Source organism: Diadema antillarum, unplaced genomic scaffold (genome assembly GCF_040938485.1).
Source record: "Diadema antillarum isolate AM-2024a unplaced genomic scaffold, OU_Dant_1.0 scf00000132, whole genome shotgun sequence".
Classification (NCBI taxonomy): Eukaryota; Metazoa; Echinodermata; class Echinoidea; order Diadematoida; family Diadematidae; genus Diadema; species Diadema antillarum.
Genome location: NW_027271021.1, coordinates 1,586,213 through 1,598,979, shown reverse-complemented (window position 1 = coordinate 1,598,979; position 12,767 = coordinate 1,586,213). Strand labels below are relative to the sequence as shown.

The 12,767-nt window shown below is 41.0% G+C and overlaps 1 protein-coding gene across 1 annotated transcript in view; it reads left to right on the top strand.

Annotated features, from left to right (window-relative positions):
• The window catches only part of LOC139720741 (kielin/chordin-like protein), a 50,863-nt gene that overhangs the window by 18,117 nt on the left and 19,979 nt on the right, over positions 1-12,767 (top strand). Inside the window, exons 7-13 of the mRNA XM_071632095.1 lie at positions 1,614-1,747; positions 4,241-4,476; positions 5,108-5,327; positions 5,956-6,575; positions 7,357-7,502; positions 8,726-8,881; positions 10,969-11,293. Coding sequence (XP_071488196.1) covers positions 1,614-1,747; positions 4,241-4,476; positions 5,108-5,327; positions 5,956-6,575; positions 7,357-7,502; positions 8,726-8,881; positions 10,969-11,293 — 1,837 coding nt within the window. The remainder of the gene's footprint in view (positions 1-1,613; positions 1,748-4,240; positions 4,477-5,107; positions 5,328-5,955; positions 6,576-7,356; positions 7,503-8,725; positions 8,882-10,968; positions 11,294-12,767) is intronic.

Genomic DNA, 12,767 nt, shown 5'->3' with positions numbered 1-12,767 from the left:
GAAAGAATAAAGAAAATTCAACATATTTCCATTTTTCTCCCATAACAAAAGAACACTTGACTTCTCTCTTTCAGAAGGCAGGAGGAATAATATTACCCTTAACATACATCTGTAGCAAGTCGAAGAAATGTGCACTTTATTCAAAAAGTAAAGTTTTGTGAAATTCTCTTTTTATTTTCCTTATGTAGTTGTACGCATGTGAAATCATACGCTGTAGTAGTCTTCTCTTCCAGCAGTGACTGCGCAGATACTTCAAATATTCATAACTTTTGAACGGATTGTCCAATTTTCCTCAAACTTACACTGATGTGTTCTACTAATATTGCTGCATGCTCTCAATCCTTATGTATATGAAGGTGGACTTGTCCTTTAATGGGTTCTTTGAAAATGTGTCCGAGAAGGACTGGTATACCACAGAGCAGCGGAGTTTCCTGATACTGCAGGAAGCTCTCTGAGTAAATAAAACAATAGCATCAGACAAACAAATCAACACTTTCTTGACTTCCTAATAAAACAATAATAAAGGCCTCCCTGATTTTGGAAAGAGCATTGTGTACTTAGATGTACTTTGAATAGCTCAGGTGTATCTCTCCAATAGCTACTTTTAACCCACCTTCCTGGTGTTGATATGTGAACGTCGGCGGCCGTGTAAAGCTCTTTTTATCCTTCCTGATTTCAATATGTGAATGTTAATGACCCTGTGTACCATTAGTGATGCAGAGAATCAGTGGAGGAAATGAAAACCTAGTCTAGACCTTATGAGGTAATTTTTTTTGTGGGTGATTGTGGCAGTGCCCCAATGTGGTTCACCTCTAACAGCGTTTCGACAGGAAGGATCGAAGCACGAATGCCATGTAATTCAAAACCAATTCTAATTGTTGTGGCAGAGAAGGAAATGGATGTGTTGCTCAAATTGCCAATCTGTTGTTACTGTAAAAGATTACAACTGTTTAACTTGCAGGCAACAAGTGCTTGTTCTCCAAGTTTCAAGATATTGAATATGTATAGTATATTGTTGACTCTTTATACAATGTATGTTTATGAGTGATTATCAGATTTGCTGCAAACACAGAATAATTTTGCACATGTTCAGAAGTGTTTGATGGACTCTAATGCAGAAATAGAATTAGTTGGTTTATAGTTAGCTTGCTGGTTGGTTTGATTTTCGATATTGTGATCAGCCTCTTCGTACTTGGATTTTCAGCAACCAGTATTTCAATGTGACTAAATTGCTACATGCTGGGCCATTTCTTCTTTTTTTGTTTGTGTGCATTTTTACATTTTTTTTCAAGGCAAAAGAAGGAGATGCAGCCCCCATACATTTGCATCTTATGTAATGGTTATAGTAGTAGTGGTAGTAGAAACAGCAATGAAAACAGTGATTGTAGTAGTAGTAGTAGTAGTAGTAGTAGTAGTAGTACAATGTAGTAAATATTGGAGTAATAGTTGAAGTGCTGGTAGAAGTAGCAGTAGGTAGAAAAGTATAGTAGTAGACTAATAGTAGTAGCAGAAGTACTACACAGAGCTACATACCAGTATGTGTGCTTCAATGTTACAATGCTGAGCTTATGGCATGCTCGTCATTCATCTCCAATGCCGTATCTTCGTTTCAGGATGCGGCGGCAATGCCAACAACTTTGGGTCAGAGCAGGAGTGCCAGGAGCAATGCATGATGGGAGCCTGTTGTCGTAGGACTGTCCAGCAGCAAGCCAGTGGTCTCCTAGAGGCAGTGGACTACAGCTGTCTGGTGAGACAAATGATTCAAATATTCTCTTCCCAAGAGATAGCAAATATTTTCATGTTAATATCCGAAAATGAAATGAGGTCTGTTTATTGGAAAACTTTTAAAAAGTGCATACTGATCAACCTTTGGAAGAACAAACCTTTATTCTGCTCTTGGATCAATGAAAATTCAGAATATTAAACCCTTTTTTTTGTCGGATTAAAGATAATATAAAGTTTTGGTACCTCAAAAGTTTCCCTGAATTTCCTTGTCTCAGTTTGTGTTTCAGGTTAAAGTACCTTTCATATAACTAACACTGTGAGACTTACTCGCCCCAAAGTGCTCTCATGTCTTAGTAATCATGCAATAATGGTTTCGTACCAGAGCCGCCGCCGTTCGACGGCGCGGCGAGGTAGTACACGTATTTGTACGAAACCTGCATGATAACTGCGACCAGCAGCGTGCAGCCCCATACAAAACACGTGTACGCATAGCTAACTGCGACCAGCAGCCCCATACGCATAGCGTAATGGGGCTTCGCATTGTAGCATTCAGGATCATGACAGATTTAGTATCGCTGGTAAATATTAACTTTAAATCCAAAAATTTCTTCAATTTGAAGACCTACCAATTACGTTGAAGTATTGAAAACAGGCTTCGGGCAACGTTTGGTTCTGCCAATAGTCCCTTTCTGTTCAAATTGATGACTGAATGTGTCTCGGTCGAGAGGACCTTGGGAGAGCTACATGTACATACACTGAATACTACGGCCAGCGCATGGGCACGCATCACATGCGCACAAATTTCAAATCCATGAACGGATAAGATGTTTGTGTTGCCGTAGTATTCAGTGTATGTAGCTCTCTCAAGGTCCACTCGACCGAGTCACATTCAGTCATTTATTCGAACAGAAAGGGACTATTGGCAGAACCAAACGTTGCCCGAAGCCTGTTTTCAATACTTCAACTTAATTGGTAGGTCTTCAAATTGAAGAAATTTTTGGATTTTAAGTTGATATTTACCGGCGATACTAAATCTGTCATGATCCTGAATGTTACAATGCGAAGCCCCATTACGCTATGCGTATGGGGCTGCTGGTCGCTATGCGTATGGGGCTGCTGGTCGCTAGGCTTATGGGGCTGCTGGTCGCAGTTAATTGCATGATTACTGAGACATGAGAGCACTTTGGGGCGAGTAAGTCTCACAGTGTCAGTTATATGTAAGGTACTTTAACCTGAAACACAAAAATTCAGGGAAACTTTTGAGGTACCAAAACTTTATATTATCTTTAACACACCTTCTGATATTCTTTTTTCATTTTCGGATTTATGAACCTTCAGAATTATGAACCTTTGAAGTACACCGTAACTGTTAGAATTACCCATTCAGTCAGCATTTTAGTAGCATGTCAATATTTGTACATAGATCTTGTGATTGTGCTGGTAACCAAGTGTATAATTCTCAAAACGTTCATTTGCTGGAATGACTTTAGTCTACAAAGTTCAGCAGTTTCTGAAATTGAGCCACCACAACATTGAAACAGTGTCTTTAATGCATATTTCCCAGCAACACTGAATTTTCAGAGAAAAAAGGAGAATACAGTCAAACCTGACTTAGCGGCCACCTCTCTATAGCGACCACTGAAAAATCCCCCGAATGAAATTTCTGTATTATGGACCCTTTATATAGCGGCCACCTGCCTAACGCGGCCAGCGGCCACTCATTTTGTATCCTGTGGTGAATATCTGTGTATAGCGGCCACAAATATTTAGCTGAACCGTTAAATCAGTCGTGAGTACGATGTCTTCTACGTTCATTGCGTGATTTCTACCGAGTCCTAGCTCAGTCATAATCACGCAGACAAGATTGACAAAATTGATGCAGCTCTTTGCCTCAGAAACCCGTCTTACCATTAACTTGACTAGATTAGATCTAGGCTTCAGTAATGCCACCCTGAATAGATGCTAGAAAGGCAAAGACAACTCCTAATAACATCTTAGAATTTCACCAAAATGCCGACTAATTAGTGTTGAAGTCCCTTTGAATAAGGACAATATGGTACTTGTCTGGGTATTGTTTGTTGTTTACGTAAGCTTCACACATTATCAATCTCCATCGAACTCAGCACTCGTAAACCCCATTCATGCAAACCGGTATGAACTAGAGAACTTACTCAGGCCCGAAATATTATTTTTAACATCGAAAGAACAGAAGCAGGCCAACAAAAAAAAAATGATATGAAGTGAATTGTACAATGTAATAGCCCTGCGCTCATGCAAACTTATTTGCTGGTTGTTGTCATTGTTTTTTAAGAATAACATGTGGTATTTTCTGCTACTATTAAATGCAAGTATTGAGATTCAAAATGGCCGCTAACCTGTCTATAGCGACCACCTGTCTATAGCGGCCACTTTTGTTGTTTCCCTTAGGTGGCCGCTATAGACAGGTTTGACTGTATATTTGATGTTGAAATTGATTCCAATTGTCCACATTCACATTTCACTCTAACCAACCAAGGCGACGACGATGGGCGACTGTCGCAGCCAGACGACGGCGGCCCAACCCCTGACTGCACCCGAGCTGAGGGTGGAGGTGATAGCCTTCCACGCGGGCCAGACCTGTGTCAACGTGACCTGCCAGCCACCCCAGGAGAGGTGCATGGTGGCAGGAGAGTACTCCAAGAGCATCGGGGAGGTGTTCAGCAGCGGCTGCCAGACTTGTCAGTGTCTGCCTGGAGGCATTGCTCAATGCAGGTAAAGAAGACAATGGTAATGGCAATAAGGGTCATCCTTGAGTCCTTTACCCCATTGAGGACATTTTGATTTTGCTACAACATGCATTTCCCATAGACACTTACCCTAGTATACTCGGGAATCGTCCTCAACGGGTTAATATCACAGACAGAGAGAAGATTGTAATTGGTAAAATTTTAAAATTTCTGTGGTCGGTATCATATACAGACTTTAGGTTTTATGTACTTACAGATGAAGAAGTTTATTCACAAAAAACAAAAAAAATGATGATATCGTACTTTACAGACAGTGCCATTTACAGACTTAACCTTGATGTACTTACAGATAAAGATGTTTGTTCTCACAAGAAATGTTATGATAATATCATAAATTTGATGTATTGATTGGATTTCAAGTCCCATACAGCATGTCACCAACGTCATCATATCTCCATATGAATTTAGTCATGATTTGCAAATTTCTGTAGAATTCTGTACTCTTGTCCACCATGCAAGAAACAATAAGCATACAAACATGAATATACCACAGTCATCATTTTATACATTTAAAAAAAGGACAGAGTACTTTGTATATTTTTCCCTGGTACTCTCATATCAATTCCTCTCATAATCTCCCTTGTGGATGTACTAAGATGCCAAACCATGACGACCCGGAAGGAGATCCGCGACCTGACCCGGCAAGAGCTGGAGCGGTTCCAGGTGGCGGTGCGCCAGCTGCAGACGGCGGGCCCGGACTCACCCTGGGCCCACATGCGTGACCTGTACATGAACCACGTGATGGAGGCGCACAGCGAGAACTCGTTCCTTGTCTGGCACCGCGTCTTCCTCCGCGAGGTGGAGCGCATGCTGCAGGTGAGTGTGCCCTTTTGTCTCCCAGAATGGACAATGAGAGCATCAAACATATGCTCCATCTACTACCGACCAATATACTGATACATACAGTACAGATGCATTGATTTCTTTTGAGTGTACATTTGTAGATGTGGATGCTGACAAAAAATTTTCATGAAAATATATCACAAGTTTGTTGCATGTCTCTCAGAACTGCTAAGTCTCCCTCATTTGGTAGGAGGCTTCCTGAAAATTGTGAACTTTATTCTAATGTCCTGACTATAGAAACAGAAAATATCTTCCTGAATTGTAATCCATTGTTGCCCAGCCATTATTCCCCATTGAGAGATATGTAACGCGAGTATCTGGTCAACAGCTGTTTGGAATCTCCCTGATTTTACTTTGTGAATTACCTGTGAATTATCTGTGTAATCTACTTATGTCATAACTTGCAACTTGACATTAACTTTTTCAAACGTCAGAAATCATGAGACAGAGAATGTAGTATGAACTGTTAAAGATCTGAGCCTGATGCAGTTCATAGGCAGCAGAGCGAATTCAGCAGTATGTCTTTGCAGCTAAATGAGATGGCCCTGTGTCTATGAATATTAGACTACAGACAAATTATTTGTTTTACACATACTTCCAGGAAATAGACTGCTCTGTAGCCCTTCCATACTATGATTTCACCACGGATGTCGGCAATCTCTCCCTCGCCGTCGCCTGGCAACCCAATTACTTTGGCGGCAGTGGCGAGGGGCCCGGCAGCTGTGTGCCCGACCATCCCTTCCGGGGCCGCAGCCAGTGGGAGCCCTGCCTGGCCCGACAATTCCAGTACCGCGCCCAGCTCCCATCCAAGATCGACGTGGCCCTGGCCATGGCCAGCAATGACTTTCTGACCTTTGAATCGTGCCTGCAAGCGATCGTTGGCCACGTCTACAGCTACATCGGTGGCCACGTGGCCTCTTCCGCCGCCGCGTACGACCCCATCTTCTTTGCCCTGCAGTCGTATGTGGACATGCTCTACTGGCAGTGGCAGCAAAGACCCGGCAACTTCGACAACTATCCAACCCAGGTGAGAGAGGTTGCGATGGTGCCGTTTGGACTGCGTCCCATGGATGTGATGAACTCCGAAGCTCAGCTGTGTGTGACGTACAGCCTACAAGGCTATGGCCACCCCTGCAACAACTCTGGACTACTCTTCGACGAGCAGGGTTACGACGCAGAGGGCTACAACCGAAACGGATTTGACAGATTCGGTTTTGATAGGTAATGGTCTCAGGTTGTGAATTTGAGAGAAAAAAAAATCAAGAAATGTGTAATTCAGAATTTTGAAAAGGTGAAGCCCTGTGGACAGAACAGATCCATATTCATGAAGAAAAATATGTCTTTATCACAAATGTCCATGATGTGATCACTTCTTTTAACTCTTTATGTGCCACATTTGCACGCCCGACTCAGTCGATGGCATGCCAACTTCGCATATTCTGCTCAAACACACAAACCTGCCAAAACCAATCGATAAATTACTAAATGCCACAGTACAATGAAAGCATTTCTTGGGATTCCATTCCTGTTGCATGTAGCTTGCATTTTATGTGGTGAATGACTATCAAATGGTGTGCCCTCCTGGATTTGCGAGTAAATTCTAAGTTCCTGTCACTGTTTTGTGTGCAAAAGGCATGCCTCTACAATGATGTTAACATCAAAGCAATGCTTGGAATTTCCTCTACAACTTTGCTCAGACATGCCCAGGGTAACAACAATCTGTGAAAGTTATATAGACTTACAGTGTGTAAAAAACAATGTTGTCCCAAAGCATGACTTATGTTGCTATCTCTGAATAATGTGGCACACAGGGGGTTTACACCAGGGCACATAGAGAGTTAACACAGTGCTATTCTCGTTGGAGGGTTGCATCATGCAGTGGTTCTCATCAACCTGAACCAATAACTTGAAAACTGAAATTCAACCAAATACTGATGAGTAAGTGCTCTTGCTCTGCTCAGTCAAAGCTATCATTAGTAAATCACCGGTGATCTGGTTTCAGATTTGGATATGACTCTGAAGGCTACAACACCAATGGGGAATACGATCCGAGGAACATCTTCATCTACGGCGGCTATGACTTTGAGGGCTACGATAGGAGAGGCTACGACAGGAGAGGCTTCAACAGGTTTGGGTACAATAGAGAAGGTGAGCCAGCGTGTCACATCTCACTCAGAGATTTGGGGCAAGGAGAATGATTTTGATGATTATGATCATCATGTTACAATTAAGAGGAGTACTGTAAAGCAAGATTTTTTTTTGCGGCGTGAAACTTTCGCGAATTGGAGCCAACAGCCTTTTCTGTGACATGAAATTTTCCTGAATTGCCTCTGGCATTCAGTGCATACAGTGTAGACAAGAACTTTTGCAAACATTTCAATTTCGTGAATCCCGGCTCTCACAAAGTTCCCAAAATTAAGATGCATGTGAACATTACTGGTTTTTACAGTGTGATGATGTCCATGATAAGGATATTCATAAAATTAAAAAAAGATCACAATTTTAATGATAATGATGTTTATTAAAAAGAAGAATGAAGGGAGAGCAGAAGAAGGAGAATGAGAAGGAGGAAGGGTAAATATATCACCTATCTGAGTCATCTAAGAATATGTTTCTAAAGCCTCAGCCCAATTAATGAAATAAAAATGAATGCCCACAAAATAGAACGGGTAAGTAATAGTCAATATACTGAAGTTAAAAAGACGTATTGAAAGGTGCAAAGGACTGATTTTATGTAATGCCTGTTGTAGGCACCTTTTGCAGTGAACATGCTTGACAAGCAAATTTTTGCACTGCGCAAGTAAATTCACAGATAATGTTGCCATTTGATGTATTTGGAAATTAGTTTTTGGAATGAAAAATAGATAAGTAAAAGAATCACCTAGTCATGTGGTCATGATTGTACTTTGTGTGTACACATGTTTTGTTTATATACATTTCTGACATTACCAAACTTCTATCATTTCATGACGTTTGCATCAGCTATTCAATGAGTGTAGAAGAAAAAATAGATGTGTAACAAAGAATTCTCTCACATTGAAATTTTTCTGATTAGGCCATTATGTTTTTAATGGAATGCATGAAACCGATGCTATGAACTCTAAGGCTTTGTATGTTTATAGTTGGATATATCATAGATTATGACAAGAGATAGATTAATATGAATTTTGAATTCATACAGGGACATCTTTGCTTTGCTTCAGGCATGTCACTGAATTTGGTAAGATATGTGTTGACTCATAGCTGGCCAAAGTCGCAATTTTGTTCCATACAATACACTGAACTTCTATAGAGCAGCAATTTGTTTGGCATGTGAAGAGTTAGCTATCAAGATAGAGTTTATGAAAGTGACATCTTGTATTTTGCTTCAGGTTACAACAGAGATGGGTTTGATGTCAGTGGCTACGATCGCTTTGGCTACAACCGATACGGCTTTGACCGCAGCGGGTACGACAATCAGGGCTTCAACCCGTTTGGTCAGGACCGTTCGGGCAACTTTGATATTTCCAATCGTTTCAACGCCGAAGGTGAGAGTTCGTGTGTGGCAAGAGGAGAATGCCACATTTGGATGATAAGTGGAAAATGAACATTCTTCCCATAAAATTTCTTGAGGTGTCAAAATAGGTACAGTAATATGCTGTTTTTGTGCCTTGTGACAAAGTTGTCCTTTGTACTTTCTGGATAAGATTATACTGTATTAGGATTTACCCTATTATGGCTAACATTTTTTTCTCTGTATTTTGTAGACAGTGAGTTTCAGACCACTGTGTCTCAGGTGTGTAGGAAGTATCATGTGTTTTGGTTGCCTGCTTGTCTACAGTTCTCAAGGTGAAAGGTCACCAATTGTATGATGTCTAAAATGTAGATACCCAGCTGTAAGTTTGACCAGGAATGGTTATTGTTGATTCATTTTGTTATAAAGGAGTGATGATTGTTCATGAAATGACCAGGGGTGGGGGAAAAGACTGAATGGACAGAATACTGTATACGCTGAATATTTCGTGAGGTTTTTATTTTCGCAAATTTCGCGAGGTTTTTATTTTCGCGAATTTCGCGAGTCAGGTGCTATTCAAGAAATTAAAAACACGCGAAAATATTGACTCTGATTCCAATGTGGATGTGACGTACACGTGTACATTTCTCCGTTCAGTACAGGACTCCATGATCGCGAATTTAACCACTCGTGAAATCGTCGGGAATTCCCAGTTCGCGAAAATTTAGACTCGCGAAATATATGGTGTATACAGTATTGTAATGAAAAGACAGGTTTGTATTCCAAAGGTCAATTTCCTAGGTCAGAGGTCATTTAACTTGGGCTAAACGATCACTCTATTATTGTTGTTACTCTGTAGTCTGAATTGGGATGCAAGAGTGTCGATTGGACAATTCAATAAGCAGAAATGTATTCTTGAGCATGCCACTGGTCATTTCTTTTCTTTGTCCACTGGCACACATGCTGCCAGGAGATCTGTACTTTGCAGTGAGCCAAAATTTTGACATTGAGATACAATATGCCTCATGCAGAACTCAGAAGTTTGAATGGTGGTTGAGATATTTGGCAGAATGGGTTGTATTTAGGGCAACAATGACATGCTTGGATGCTCTGTGCAGCCATTCAAAAAAAAGGGGGGAAGAGAATTTGTAGTTTAATGGTAGGTTCCCATCAGTGATTTTGAACTGTGGGCCAGACTTGAAAAGGTGCATTTCATCTTTTTATTATCCCACATCAATGGGGGCTTTGTTGGTTGGAGATATTGAATGGAGCTGCACAGGAAATTGAAGTAGTCTGCAATCCTAGACCCTCTATCGGTACTACTGACTGCTACATGCCTGTTTTGTTTTGTTTTTTTCTCTCTCTCTGTCTCTTTTCTCCCCTCTTCTCTCTTGCTCTCTCATGAAAATTTGTCCCCAGAATTGTTGGTATTCCCATAACTCAGAAAGACTTACATGTACATGCTTCATGCATTATCATTGTATGCAGAAGGATTGTAAAGTGATGAATGAATGATAAAAGGAAGAAATGAATGAATTAAACGAGCACTCAAAGAGAGCAGACCTCCACCAAGCTGCCGTGATCAAAATATCGCCATTTTGTTGCCAGTATCATCAATACAAACATAGAAGTACAGGGACACCTACCCAACATATTCGGTGAAAATCTGATCATCCACTGTTGGATTTTTGGGAGGTTAAGCTTATTTGTGTCCTGTATGACCCCTATAACCTGTGACCTTTGACCTCATGACCCTAAATCTAATTGTTTCTTCCTTTATTGTGAACACACCCTGCAAATTTTGTGGAAATTCATTCATCCATTCTCGATATATGGGTAGATACGTGAATGAATGAATGAATGAATGAATGAATGAATGAATGAATGAACAAGTAAATAGATGATTATTTGTTACATGCGAGATTTTTGGTACAAATTTTATATGAAGTTATCTTTTGCCAAAAAAAAAAAGCAGACTGTTACCAAAAATAGTGGAGTGTGATCAAGTGTTATACTGCAGATATTGGCTATTCCACAGAATGGTCTGAAACCTTGGCAAACCCAGCAAGAATATCTAATTTTTGTGCAACAAAGTGTATTTTGAAACTTTGTGCTGTGCAGGGTTTGACTATCGCTGCCTGGATCGCAGGGGCCTCAACCCGGAGGGATTTGATATCTACGGCTTCAACTCCAACTTCCTGGACTCTGACTACTGCAACTACACCTTCAGCGGACCCCACTCTCCTCGGGTCACGCTCCACCTGGACGAGCTCCTCTTCCAGCAAGAGGTGGCCTTCCTGCGATCCCTGGCCCGCACCTGCCCCCTGCCAGACTCGGAGCCCATCCTCTGGCACGAGCAGACCTGGCTGTCCAACCCCAAAGACCTGCCGGGCAAGGAGAACACCCTGGGCATCAGCCGCTTCCCGACATCTGTCTTGTCACGCAGGTAGGCCTGTGGCCAGCAGTGATGGAAGTCGGGAGGAAGAGGATGAGGAGGAGGAGGAGGAAGAGAATAGGATTAGGAGGGGGTGAAGAAGGGGTAAAAAAAATGATATACCATTGAAGAGAGAATCACTGTGCAACATCATCTGTCTTTCACTTTTTAACTGTGCATTTTTTTTTCTCCAAATGTCTGCCCTATTGTGCAGGTATGGCTTACCAGAGGTGGAAGTTAGGATTAGGAGGAGAAGGAGGGAAAGGAGTAGAATAGGATTTGGAGAGGGGTTAGGGAGGGGGTGAGGAAGGGGTGAAGAATTCTGGAGTACCATGAAAGAGGGCATCACTGTGCAAGGACATCTGTCTCCCACTTTTAAACTGTCTGACTTGAGCAAGTGGTGCCAAAGAGAGGTGTCAAATTGAAAAGAAACATATTGGGGATGGGATAGGGTGAAAAAGTTCTATCATCTGTACAAAGAAAAAACCACAATCAGCTTTGATAATTTCCTACCCATACTCTGAATTGCAGGACCTGTAGAGTCTTGATGGAAAGGGTTGCACATTTTTTTAAGGAGGTGATGGGGACAGAGAAATGTTGGGTATTTGTAAAGCAAGACATGCATGGCATCATTCACTTCTTAACTTACGTGCTATCCAGTGGGTATGGTTATAAGATCTAGAATTGTGATGAAGTGGGAGAAGGAGGGACAAAATGGGGTGGAGGACGAGGAACAGAGCAGGAAATATGATTTGCAGTACTTAAAAAATATGTTCCTTCAGTTGAGTATCAAGAGTGAATGTCGTCATTTTTCTATACATTCCACCACTTACTAAAAGATTGACTCTATTTTATGCACACAAAAAAAAGTGATCAGTTTCTTGAGATTGAAAGAAGCGAAGTGTGGCCTGTTACATTAAATTCCAAAAGCTTTGCTATCACTTTAGGCAAAACATTTTACCAAGTCAAACCATGATGAAATCATAATTTTAGTTCGTGAGTAGGTTTGTGTGGTAGAGACAAGAACTTTTTTTTTCTAGCCACAGTCCAGTCTTCATATGATCCTTTATGTTCTTTGAGTGCTGATTGGCACAGAATAACCCATAGTTTTGCACACACTGTCCAAAATCCCCAACACAGCAAAGGTTAAAGGGATCGTACAGTTTTGGTTGAGACCTAATTTCAGGTTTCTAACATTTTTTGGTGAGATAATGAGAAACATCCTATGAAATATGAAAGAGCATGTAATTCTATGAGGGATTCAACGTTTATTTGATGAAAATTGGTTTTGAAATGGCTGAGATATCCAAAAAAGAGCGATTCTAATAGTGTGGGACCCACACTTTATTACGATCGCTTTGTTTTACCTTGTTTTTGGATGTTTCATTCATTCCACACCCGATTTTCATCAAATAAACTTTGAATTCCTCTTAAAATGGTATGCTTTGTACTATATCATAAGTGTTTTCTTGGTATCTCGCAAAAA